We start from the raw sequence: 13,176 nt of genomic DNA on the forward strand, positions 1-13,176 counted from the left end.
CTTCTCTACAACCTGTGCCAGTAAAAAAATAAATTTTATTAAGCCACTGACATTTCAGGGTTTATTTTATACCACAGCCTAGCCTAGCCTCGTAAAACTTACTGCTAGAAGTAGAGTGAAGACATAATAAAAATCTAAACTCAAACCACCCTGAGACCTAGGTAAGAAGGATCCCTGCTCTAGGCCCAGATTTTATAGGACATCACATATGATACCCCCCTCCCCAACATGGTGTATTATAAAATGACCACTAGATGGACATGAACACCAGAATGGTGAATAATTTTATGTTTATAAAAATATACAAGAAGACTTATATTTTCAAAAAACATTTTTAAATATGTAAAATTTTTATTCATCCATTATAACTTTGCCTTTAATTTTAATAGAGTTTCAATTATTTCAGAAGAAATGAAAATTTAGTTACTGATAACATCAATGAAAATGAACAAAATTATTCTGATCAAATCCAGATCTGAACAAGTTAGGTGAAATCCCTGAAACCACACAGTCTTTACTAAATAAAGATTTAATTACGAGCAAGCAATGAGACTGTAGGCTTCCATTTTTATTCTTCCTTTAGCCCACAGATGATGGTAAGCTTGCCTGAATCATGTGGGGAATTTAATAGTTAGCTGGCAAACAGTGAGGAAACTTATGTCAGGGGCAGGAATCCACATGATTCAGGGCAAAAGCATCTGAAAAAATGTGATCTATAACACAGGAGGGAGACCATGAGTTCACTGAACTTGAAGCTCTAAAGCAGAAATTGGAAAAGAGAGCAATAGTGTTTGTTGGTTGTAGTGTGTGTTCAAAAAGATTATTTTAGGAGTAAAATAACTGGCCAGCTTGGAAGCAGAAATAAAAGCTAGAATCAAGAAATGTAGGGCTTTTGGGGCACGTGGGTGGCTCAGTCGGTTAAGCGTCTGCCTTCGGCTCAGGTCATGATCCCAGGGTCCTGGAATAGAGCCCTGCATCAGACTCCCTGCTTGGCAGGGAGTCTGCTTCTCCCTCTGCCTCTGCTGCTCCCCCTGCTTGTGCTCTCTCCCTCCCACTCAAATAAATAAATAAAATCTTAAAAAAAAAATGTGGGGCTTTTGAGGCATGGAAAAGACACTGCTTCTATTTAGCATATAATAAGATATGAGATGTTAAAAAGCCTTTGAGAGACATGTCCTAAAACTTTCATGTGATTAGAAAAGCTCAGGACAAAGAGATAAAGTATATAACTCTAAGGAAATCCTTTTAATTGATTAAAAAGTGCCTCAGCAAATGAACAGATTAGGGTGTATCCATTTCCCCAAAACTCACATTTCAAGAAAACTGGCATTAAGATGAACAAGAAAAACACCACAGTGAGAAAACAAAGAAAAGACTTGAAAATTTCCCTAACTGGTACTTTAAGAGTGGGTATTGGTATTTGGAATTGACTGGAGGCATACAGCTCAAAGACCTTCAGAGCTTTTGAGACAGATGTATTTCCAAAGATATTGGAAACCTATTATGAAAAAAGCCTGTGAATGTTGGATATTTAAATGACCATTGGACTTTAAACTTCCATGGGCAGAAAGCAGTCTGAGAAGGCTATGGCTCAAAGATGGCATATTTCCCAATACCCAGTTCAAGTTGGCCAAGGAGGATGACAGATAAGGAAGAACATTTTAGAGGGAGAAGATAGGTATCACAGAAAATTATGGACTAGGGAACTCCTACCTCCTCCAATCAAAAAAACTTTTCTGGCCCCCAGTATAGTACTATTTCCTATCTAAAGATTGCAGAATCATTCCGAACCAATGACTTACTGTGTGGCTCCCATTCTTCCACTTTCTGAATAGAAGTATTTGTTATGGTTGTCTTGTCTTGTGCTGCCATTGAATATTGTTTGTGTGGAGGACAGACACAGTTGCTAGGCCAAGAGTATCCACAACCAACCTTGTTGGGTTGTTGCATACCACTCAGAGATATTAAGACTCTTCTTCAGTAACTGAACAAGATATTGGGCTTTATCCTTTGGAGGAGGCCTTGAATTGTTCTATTTATGGGAGGGAAGGAATAAAGAATGAATGAATAAATGAATGAATGAATGAATCAATCAATCAATAAATACCTGATAACCATAAAAGCAGTCTGTGCTTGAGACATTTAATGCAAGCAGGTTAGGGTTACCAGACTAATTCTGGCCAGACGGATGAGTCGGAATGACATATATCACCTTCAGCTCTGATTATACAAATACCTATACAATCTTCTAGCTTTCTCAATGGTGACTCTGAAAAACATGTGTTGGCATGATGGAACCAAGATGTAAACAGCCTATGGCATTGCACGAAGAAGAGGTGATGTGGAGAATGGTCCAACCAGTATTGGACTTTGTGTGAGGGAGATACTAAACTTATGTTGTTTAAAGAATTATGCTAAGTGAAATGAGTCAGATAGTGAAAGACAAATACTGCATGATCTCACGTATATGTGGAATCTAAAACAAACTCATAGATACAAAGCACAGATTGGTGGTTGCTGGAGATGGGAGTGGATGAAATTGGTGAAGGAGGTCAAAAGGTGCAAACTTCCAGGTTTAAGGCAAATAAGTTCTGGGGATGTACAATAAAGCATGATGATGTGACTATACCTAACCATACTGTATTGTATATTTGAAAGTTGCTAAGCAATTAATCTTAAACATTCTCATCCTAAGGAAAAGAATTATGTGAGGTGATGGGCGTTAACTAAACTTGTGGTAATCATTTCACCATATATACATATATCAAATCATGTTGTACACTTTAATACAATGTTATATATCAATAAAAAAGTGGGGGAAAAAAAAAGGCCTGAAAGCTTTCAGGGTTTCTTTGTTAACACAGCATCATAGTCTACCATTTTCTGATAAATATAGAGTTTTTTTAAGTTTAAGTAATAATCTCTATACTCAATGTGGGGCTTGAACTCATGACCCCAAGATCAAGAGCCACATGCTCTACCAACTGGGCCAGCCGGGTGCCCCTGATAAATATAGAAATTGACATGAGAAATGAGGTGCTTAGTTTTCCTGGATGATCAATAGTGAAAGACAAGAGAATCCTGTTGAAGACTCAGCCAACAGTTAGCACTTCCGCTTCTGGCCAAGTTGGAGTAGCGGGACCAGATTTACCTTGCCACTTGAAAAAAAATATGTGAAAAAGCAGGTGTCAGCACACACAACAAGAGGCAAAAAAGGCCAGTGCTCCCTGAGAGTGGGAAACTAACAAGGTAATCCTCAGCTTACTGCCTTGAGAGAATTTTCAGGCCATAAAGAAGTACCAGGAAAGAGAGACCTGCATGGAGAGAGAATTCCAAAGATGTTCAGAGGGTCCTGCTTGAGTATTTAGTAGAGTATTGATTAGCACATGTATATGAGGAACCTACCCAAAGTCAGGGAATGAATCACTCAAAAAGGTAAGAGAAATATTACCTAATGCTCACTCAGTCCTGGGAATAGTGCCTCTTCTCACTAGCCAGACTGGAAAACCTCATAATCTTGGGAATTGTATAGAGTACTCAGAAGGATCTTGGCTTAGTTGTGGGAGATATTTATCACTAGCCTAAACCATTGTTTTTTTCCTGCCCAACAAATCTTAAAAACAAGACTCAAATGGATCAAAATGCCAGGTAACATGAATGCATGACAGGAAAAAAGTCCAGAATATTTATAGAAATACAAAAATAACCATCACCCAACAAAGTAAAATTAGCAGTATCTGGCATCTGATAAGAAATTATCTGCATACAAAGATGCAAGAAAATGCAACTCCAAATGAGGAGAAAAATCAATCAATGAAAATCAAACCAGGACTGACCCAGATGTTAAAATTAGTAGACAAAGCAAGACTGAGAAAAAAAAAAATAATTAAAGGCGCATCAGTGAACTGTGGGAAACTTCAAATGGTATAATGTACGTGTAACTGGAGTCTCTAATATTTTAGTAGACAATGGCTCAGATTTTTCTCTTTTGATTAAAATATGCAGATCCCAAAAGTTCAATGAATCCCAGGAAACATGAACAATGTAATACCAGGGCACATCAGATTGCTCAAAACCAAGGATAAAGAGAAATTCTTAAAAGCCACCAAAGGAAAAATGCATATGATATACATGGGAACCAAGAAAATGATCCAGCAGATTTCTCATCACAAATAACGTAGGAGAAGATAGAAGACAGTGCGGTAACATCTCTAAGGTTCAATTTAGAATTCCACACACAGCAATAATATCTAGCAAAAATTAAGGAGATCAAGAGGTGTCCAAAGATACAAATTTCCAGTTATAAGACAAAAAAGTACTATCCATTTAATGTACAACATGATTGATGAGGAGAATGAAAGCAAAAGAAATATGGATAAAATTAAATTAATGTACAACATGATTGATGAGGAGAATGAAAGCAAAAGAAGTGTGGATAAAATTAAATTTCCTTACAACCTGCAGCCCACTGAGACAGGCAGAGTAGGAGATTCCTCAATAAACAACTGTTTATTTATTTATTTATTTTAAAGATTTTACTTATTTGAGAGAGAGAGAGCCCAAGCTGGGGGAGGAACAGAGGAAGAGGCAGAAGCAGGCTCCCCACTCAAGAGGGAGCCACTACCCGGGCTCAATCTCAATCCCAGGACCCTGAGATCCATGACCTGAGCCTAAGGCAGAAGGCAGACGCTTACCGCTTAAACGCTTAACTGACTGTGCCACCCAGCTGCCCCACTCACAACTGTTTTAATGTTAATGCTTTGATAGAGGCAAAAAGTAACCTTAGCTTGACAATAGCTAGACCTCCAGGATCCTGTAAGTCCTCTTTAACATATGCAAACCCTTTCCGAAACTTCCTTTGTCTTTAACCCCCTCCCCCAACTTAAAAGTATATAATCAATTGCTCCTCACAATCCCAGTGCAGCTTTTTCTGCCCATGGGTCCTGGCCCTGAGCTTTAATAAAAACCCCTTTTTGCACCGAAAACATTTCAAGGTTTCTTTCTTGATCATTCCCTCTTGGCCCACATCACATCAATGATGATTATGATTAACACTGCTGTATGATATATAGGAAAGTTGTTAAGAGAGTATATCCTAGGAGTTCTCATCACAAGGAGAAATTTTTATCCTTTTTTTCATTCTTTTTTTTGGTAATTGTATCAATATGAGAAGGTGGACGTTACCTGAACCTATTGTGGCAATCATTTCACAATACATATAAAGCAAACCCTCATGCTGTATGCCTTAAATATATACTGTGATGTATGTCAATTATTTCTCAGTTCAACTGGAAAAAATATAGTTAATAAAATTGCATGATAGGGAAAAGATTAAGGAGAAACAAAGACTTTTATAATATAAAAAATTGATAAGATTAAAATCAACAGACCAAAGTATAAGAAATGTTAATGTCATTTAGGCAAAAGGAAAATGATACTAGGTGGAAATATGGATCTGCACAAAGAAATGAAGAGCACCAGAAAATGTAAAGGGCAAAATAACAAAAGCTTCTGCACGTTTACAAACTCAAAACTATAAAACAAGGTAAATGCAAAGAAGGCTTGTTTCCATGTCTTCTCCACCCTAGTCTTTTCTTCACTCTCCTTCGGCTAGCTATTTAAATTTAAATTAATATTATGTATGTCCTTTTATTGCTTCCTTTGGAGAACATAGCATATACAGGTGTTTATATACAATGGGTGTATATTTACATATGTTTGCATATGTATATGCATACATATATATATTTATAGGATGTATATATTTACATATATACACAAATATATGTGTATATATATTTAAATAGCATTTTAGTGACATAAGATAGTCCTTAAAAAAGATATTCAAATAAGTATGGAGGAAATGCTGTATAGCAAATCCACGTCATTGACCACCTTAACCTATTGGAGATTAAAATACATAAAATATATTAAACTATTTTAACAATTCTGCATTAAAGAGATCAGTTTATTTTTGTTTAATCCAGTGTTTCCCAAACATTGTTGAAACCTCTCCTCCCTCAAAAAATGCTTTCCCATATAGAATAGTGCAGTTTTGAACTTTAGTGCCTGAATTGTGATTTTGTAATACTTTCATTTTATTTTCTGTTGGATGGAAAGGAAGAAAGCTGGAATAGATATGTTTTACAATGTAGCTACATCTGCATAGCACATAAGCAAAACTATGTTGTCAACATTTATATTCATAATTTCATAATGATATATCTGCATGCAAGAAAAAATGCAAGGGAAATTTCTAGTGATAAAATTTATCGTCAAGCATTTATTTAAAAACTATAAATTCTTACATATAAATTTTTATTATCTATAAATTTTTGATAATCCATTTTATGCTCATTCTTCAGTAGAATACTTTTTGCCTTAATGTCTATATGATGGAAGTCTGCAAAAGACGCCATCAGTTCAATGTTTTTGGAATTAAACTTCACATATTTATTATTTTTCATGGAAATGACAATCTGATATTATTCAAATGTTGATTTCATTATTTACTTCCTTGTAGAACATTCTTAAAAATGAATACTACACATGTAGTACTGTTTCAACCTTGAGTTCATAAAATGTAAAAGCTAAGAGGACAAGAGAATCTCCATCATTGTGCTATTTCTTTTATATGAAATACCTTGGTTGTGCGTTTTGGGAAGTGCTAGCCCAAATATGGGGGCAGAGTGGGGAAAGCTGTGAGATGTTGCGAAGTACATTTATCACGTCTTAGTGATGAAGACCAAGCAACTCCCAAACACCGCCCTTCTGGACCCACCCCCCCCCCCCCCTCTTTTTTCCCCCCCCCCCCCCCCCCCCCCCCCCCCCCCCCGCCAAAGGGAGCTAAGCCTTGGCAAGATACAGCTTCAAGTTTTCCTTTTTCGTCCACTCCTATCACTACCCTGGAGGATAGCCTGGCTAAGGCGTGATTCTTAACTGCATGCTGAAAGTCCAGATTGAATTTATACAAATGAGTCTATCAGATTTAGCTCCCAGATACCTTAGGATGAACCAGAGAAATCAGATCCCAGCCGGTTCTTTCTCAGCATGTATTTCGTGTCAGCCGCGGGGGGCCAGACTTTGCTATGCATTTCGTTATGCGCCTTGACGCACTGGTCTTTAAAAGTCCGGTCTTCGATAGAGGGGACTTTAGTAGACGATTTACTGGCTACCAGACAGAGACCTAACGTCCATAAGCAACTCAGTTTTTTCCTCAGAACCATGGCGGGATGCAGAGTATGCTCTGACTTCGTGGACCAGTAACGGTTCTGTCAGCCAACTTACTTGGCCCCTGGGGACCACGCTCTCTGCTGGCTCCATCCTCCCACACAAGCTTGAGCTCAGCGTTGGGGATGCTCAGCAGGCTGGGCCCCAGAGGGCAGGGCCAGGGCCTGAGGCAAGACAAACAGCAGGATTAGCCCATCACAAAGCCCTGGGCTACAGGAGAAAAGCCTGAGTCACTGTCTGGTGCAGGGTTTTAACCATCCAGGGCGCTTTCTGCGGACCCAACCCAGAATCACTTCGGGGGGACCCTGAATTGCAATCCAGATCACAACAAATAGGCGGCACAGTGTTATGTAAAAAGGCAACATGTATTAAATGCTGAAAACGAACCAGGCCTGTACAAAACTCTATATATTAGTTACACATACTCAGCTTTCATATATAGTTTCATTGTTTTAAATAAACTGCAGCATTATACTGCCCATATCTCCAGAAATTGGTACTAAAGCAAGAATAGGCATTTTGTATACTCCACATACTGTGATTAATTGTTTTGCGGAGCACTTAATAATTTGTGTTTGTTTTCTCATTTGGAGACAGACTGCCTAGAAAGATAAAAATAGAGAGGTGTAGCCAAGTAGTTCCTCTAGACAAAATCTCATACTTGATATTTGAGTTTGGAACAAACCTATGGTTTGGTTACTAGTAAATGTCTGAGAAAGGATAGCTTTAGTGGGCATTCTAAAGACTAAGGCAGAGTACATTTGATCTTATTTTACCTACATTGCAATATAAACCAACTTCATTTGGCTTAATATTTTAAATCCATTATATCAGTTGTTATTTAATAACAAACCAGCATTTTTTTTTGTGTGACATTAAATGACATTTTCCAGTATTTCTGTGTTTCAAATAAATATCTTTATTTGATGATTTGAGGTGGCTTACAATGCCACTTAATTCAAGTAAATACATATTTATAGCTACTGAATATTCTAGGTGATAAATCTTGCCACTAAAAAAAAACTTTGATGCAACTAGTTACCATTTTTAAATAGAAAATAGAAAATTAGGGGGTACCTTGCTGGCTCAGTTGGTGGAGCATGCGACTCTTGATCTTGGGGTTGTGCATTCAAGATCCATGTTGGGTGTAGAGAGTACTTAAAAATAAAATCTTAAAAAAAAAAAGAAAGCAGAAAATCAAATTATAAAATGTGAGAAAAATACAAGGATCTTTATGGAAATTCTGTTGAGTAGTGGAGAAAATATTTGTCTGCCTCCGCTGATGGAAAATTGCAATATATGTGACTTTAGCATTACTTACAGAGTTCAAACTGAGCTTTTCATATCCCATACCCCAATCTGGATCCTTCCACAATTTCCCTATCTCAATTAATTACAGCTTCATCTTTTTGATTTCAGCCCCCAAACTTTGGAGGCTTTGGTCTCTTAGCAAATTCTGTTGCCTTTGTCTTTTTATTTTCAGAACTTGATCACTGCTCAGCATTTGAAATGACACTCCTTGATTTCATGGATAATTGCAATGGCTTCCTGGTGGAGTTTCCTTCTCCTGCTCCTAACCTATAGTTTATTCTCAAGACAGCAGTCAGAGGGATTGCATATAATCTTTAGCATACTAAATACTTTTGAGTGTCTCTTATATTCTAGGCATTATTTCTGATGCTTGGGATTCCAACCATAAGAAATAAAACAAAGCAATCTGCCTTTCTGGAATTCTAGTGAAGGGAGGCAGAGAATAAATGATAAGCATAATAAATTCTATAGCATGATAAACCTGATAATATATATGGAAAAAATAAATCAAGCTAAGGAGTTTGGGAGCACTGGGATGGGTGTGGAGGTGAGGGTGGCAGGTTGTGATTTCAAATAGGGTGATCAGTGCAGATGTCTTTGAGATGGTGACTTCTGAGCAAATACCTGGAGGAGACGCAAGAGGGAAGCATGTGGCTACTGGAGGAAAAGTGTTCAAGGAAGAAGGAGTTCAAATACAGGATGGAACTATAATACTTGGCAAAAATCATGTGGGAGATGGGCGAGCTTACTGATCATAGCTGAACTATTGTAAGGTCCTTATATTCCTGGGGAAGAGTAGAAATATGGAGTAATTTTGACTTTGTTAAGTGAGGCATGCATGTTAAACATTTAAGAATGACTATTAAAAAAATAAGAACACCAAACCATAGAGGGAAAACAAGTTTTTTGAACATTTCTAGGACCTCATTCAATTGTCTCTATGTATATTTATCTTCATATTCAAATATTTAAATACAAATTCTCAACACAATATCCCAAATGATCCTATTAGATATAAGTCAGATCACTCCTCTGCTCAAAACCTCCCAATTGATGGCTTTCCATGGCAGTCAAAACAAAACCCCAAGGTTATCCTCACTATTACCTTCAAGGCCCTAACGAGGAGGCCCTTTTCTGATCTCATCTACTTCCCTTCACTTCCTTTTCTCTCCTCCAGGTACTCTGGCCCCTTTATTGTTCCTTAAAAAAAAGTGAAGGTCCTGCTGCCTCAGGGCATTTTCTCATTTCTTTTGCCTAAAACTCTTTCTTCTAGAGAGCGACGTGGCTAGTTTCTAATCTCTTTGAAATATTTGCTCAAATATCGTCTTTTCCAAATACCTCACAGTGGTGTTTTGCATTACCCATCCTACACCTATGGCCTCCTATTGTCCTTTTTCTGCCTTATATTTGCCCATAACCCTTATCCTCATATCATATGTAATTTATTAACATTTTCATTTCTCCCTTCAATTGAGTGGAAGCCCCATGAGGCAGGGATTGCTTATTATTATTATTTTTACTCCTGTATCCCCAGCATCTCAAAAAAGTTCAATATTTGATGAACAAATTAATGAATGAATCTTTTAAGACCCCAATCATTAGTTCCTTTTATGAAGTCCTCCAATTAGAAGGAATCTTTTGTCGTTAAATCACTTCATGATCCTATATCTTATTACTTTATTTCTCTTTTCCCCTCTGTTTTGGAGTTATCCAGAGAAACAGAACTAATAGACATATATTCCCACCCCACTCCCTTTTACACACACAGGTACATACACACAGATTTTAAAGAAATTGACTCCCACAATTGTAGGAGCTAGCAAGCCTAAAATCTGTAGGGCAAGCTGACAGGCTGAAGATTGGGGTAAGAGTTGATGCTGTAGTCTTGAGTCTGAAGGCTAGAAACTCAGGCAGAATTTCTGTGTTGCACTCTGGAAGCAGAATGCTCTGGGAACCTTGTCCTTTGGGGGTACTTTTGGAGACTTCACCACAAACGCAAGATTGATTAACTCCTTGGCCATTGTTGATTAATTCAACCTCTAGCCCCTGTCACCTCCTAGGAGGCCTGAGGGTGGGACTGCAACTGCCAACTCCAATCACAGGCTTGGCTTCACTGGCAGCCAGCCTCCATCCATAGGTGATTTCTAATAGTCACCTCATTAAAATAACAAAAGAATGTTCCTTGCTCTTAGCATTTAGGAAAATTCCAAGGGTTTTAGGAACTCTGTGCCAGAAACCGGGAGGAAGATCAAATATACATTTCTTATGATAAATCACAATATCACAGCCTCCCTTCTTTCCAAAACCTCTGATGACTTTCTGTCACACTTATAAAATCCAAAATCCTAGGTTTGGTCCACAAGGCACAATTTAATCTGACCATGGCTAATCTCTGCCCTCTAGTCTACATTCTCCACTGGCTCACCTGGCCTGCCTCAGCCACATCTATCTGCTTGAAAAGGATGCTCTATCCCCAAGGCTTTTGCACTTGCTATTCCCTTTGTCTGCAGAATTCCCCTCAGCAAAGCCATACATGATCCTACAATTTGTCTTTGCTGTCAGTGTCTCTCCAGTAACCTGTTGTATTTTTCTTCACATTAATTGCTACCTGAGATGATATTATTTATTTATTTATTTATTTATTTATTTAATGTTTGTCACCTCAGATTTTAACCTTCACTGAAACAGTGGTTTTATTTGCTTTATTACTATATCTATCTACAGATCCCAGAACAGCTACTGAACACTTATGCCCTCAATAAATATTTATTAATGAGGAAATGAGTACTCCTTAACTTTCTAATAATGTTGTATACAATTGTAAGCTTCTTTAAGAACTATCTTATTCATCACATACATACTAGAGGCTCAATAAATATTTTAGACTCAGTTTGAAAGGCAATAAATACTAGGTTGGCTTATATACTTTATTTTTTCTAACACTGGATATATTTGCAGATAGTAGGTGTTCAATGGATGTTTGCTGACCTTCAAATGCAGATTATTTTAGATCTGCAAATAATCTAGGTTAACACATGGCTAATTTAGTATTGTTTTGTGTATGAAGAAATTAATTGGCTGTAATAACAGCAGAACTTTTATGATTAATTGTTTTGAAAATTGGCAAAAATGTACAATTTATATGTATGGGTTAAAGGCAGGCTACCCCCAAAATGTGCCACACTGTTATACTGATTATTTTAAATAAAAGTTACTTAGAAAACAGCCAATGAAGAACACTCCTACCTGCTCCCTGCTTTGTTTCCAGAAAGCAAGAAATAAATGTCCCATGTGAAAGGTACCCTTCCTATATCAGGAGGTAAGAGACATCCTTATTACCAGAGAGGAAATTTAGAGCCCAGAAGGCTGTATAAACCACCCTTGTTACTTTTTACTAATATACTATCCCAGCCCAAATTCTGCTTAGAATAATTTACTAAAGTCCCAAAGTTAAGTTTTCTTTGTTTTCTCAATACTTCACAGATTTATTGTCTCTTTGTCCAAAAAGTATAAAAACAGCCTGCTTTGGTCATTTCTCTAGGTCTCAATTTCGTTATTGGGCCCCTGTGTGCACATGCCTTGTCTTTTTCCCTTTTGTCTGTCTTGTGTCAGTTTAATTCTTAAACCAGCTGGAAGAACTCAAAAGGTAAGAGGAAAATGTGTTTCTCCTCTCTCTATATAATCAATAATAATCCAGTATTATTGCTTTTGTAATAGACACTATGTCTGGATTGTATAAAAGTGCTTTTTAGACCATATTCTCAACGGCTTAGAGAACTATATTCAGGAATACTGAAGCTATTTAGGTGTAATAAGTTTAAGTGCCAGGAAGAATACGTCCTCATGTTATTTTCTTGAATATTTATCTGTGGAATGGGCGAGGTTAGTTGGGCACTGGAATTGTTTAAGTTCTTTAAAAACTTTTTACAATTTGAAGTTGAGTTTTTTGTTTCATTTTTACTTTCTTTTTCCAGTTTAATTTTGCTTTTCTTTCTGTGAGGGGGGAATGGGTGGATGAATTTTATATAGGGAAGAAATAGAAGGAGTTAATTACCTTATACACATTGCAAATATATTTGTATTTTTACTCCAAAACTGACTCCAACCTGCAAATTTAGATAAATACATTTTAGGGGAGCTAACTTTGAAAAGACTCTCTAGATTAGAAAAACAACTTGATTTTTGTGGTTGGAAAACTGGATTAGGCTTCAGAGGGTCTTAGTTCTACTTTGAGTATCTGACACTTGGCTGTGTAATTCAGAAAAGTTATGGGTATATTACAGTGGAATGGAACCCAAGAAATTTCTCAAACCAGACCATTCCTTTTATTGATGAGTTGATGACCAAAGACATAGTATGCAGAGCAAAGAATAAAATGGAAATTTCCTGATTCCTAGGCTTGTTCCCTTTCCATTGTATTAGTATTTTCATTTATATCTCTATACATCTATATATCGATGTATCTATAATTATATCTTTCTCTATAATACTATGAAGCAGTCTTGTCTTTTTAAATAATCGCAAGTTCCTTGAGAGTGGATATTACAACATAATTTTTCCCCTCATAACATCTCTCTGGGATCTGAACTCCTGGTAGATGCTCTATAAAATATGTTAAATAGAACTCACTTAAAG

At 37.0% G+C, this 13,176-nt stretch overlaps 1 protein-coding gene across 1 annotated transcript in view; it reads right to left on the bottom strand.

Annotated features, from left to right (window-relative positions):
• GLIPR1L1 (GLIPR1 like 1) overlaps positions 1–7,249 on the bottom strand; it is a 34,907-nt gene extending 27,658 nt beyond the window's left edge. Inside the window, 1 exon segment of the mRNA XM_073900640.1 lies at positions 7,048–7,249. Coding sequence (XP_073756741.1) covers positions 7,048–7,226 — 179 coding nt within the window. The 5' untranslated portion in view covers positions 7,227–7,249.
• Positions 7,250–13,176: the final 5,927 nt, after the last annotated feature.

The sequence above is a fragment of the Callorhinus ursinus genome, unplaced genomic scaffold, assembly GCF_003265705.2.
Source record: "Callorhinus ursinus isolate GAN/ISIS: 27379988/994484 unplaced genomic scaffold, GSC_fseal_2.0 scaffold14, whole genome shotgun sequence".
Taxonomy (NCBI): domain Eukaryota; kingdom Metazoa; phylum Chordata; class Mammalia; order Carnivora; family Otariidae; genus Callorhinus; species Callorhinus ursinus.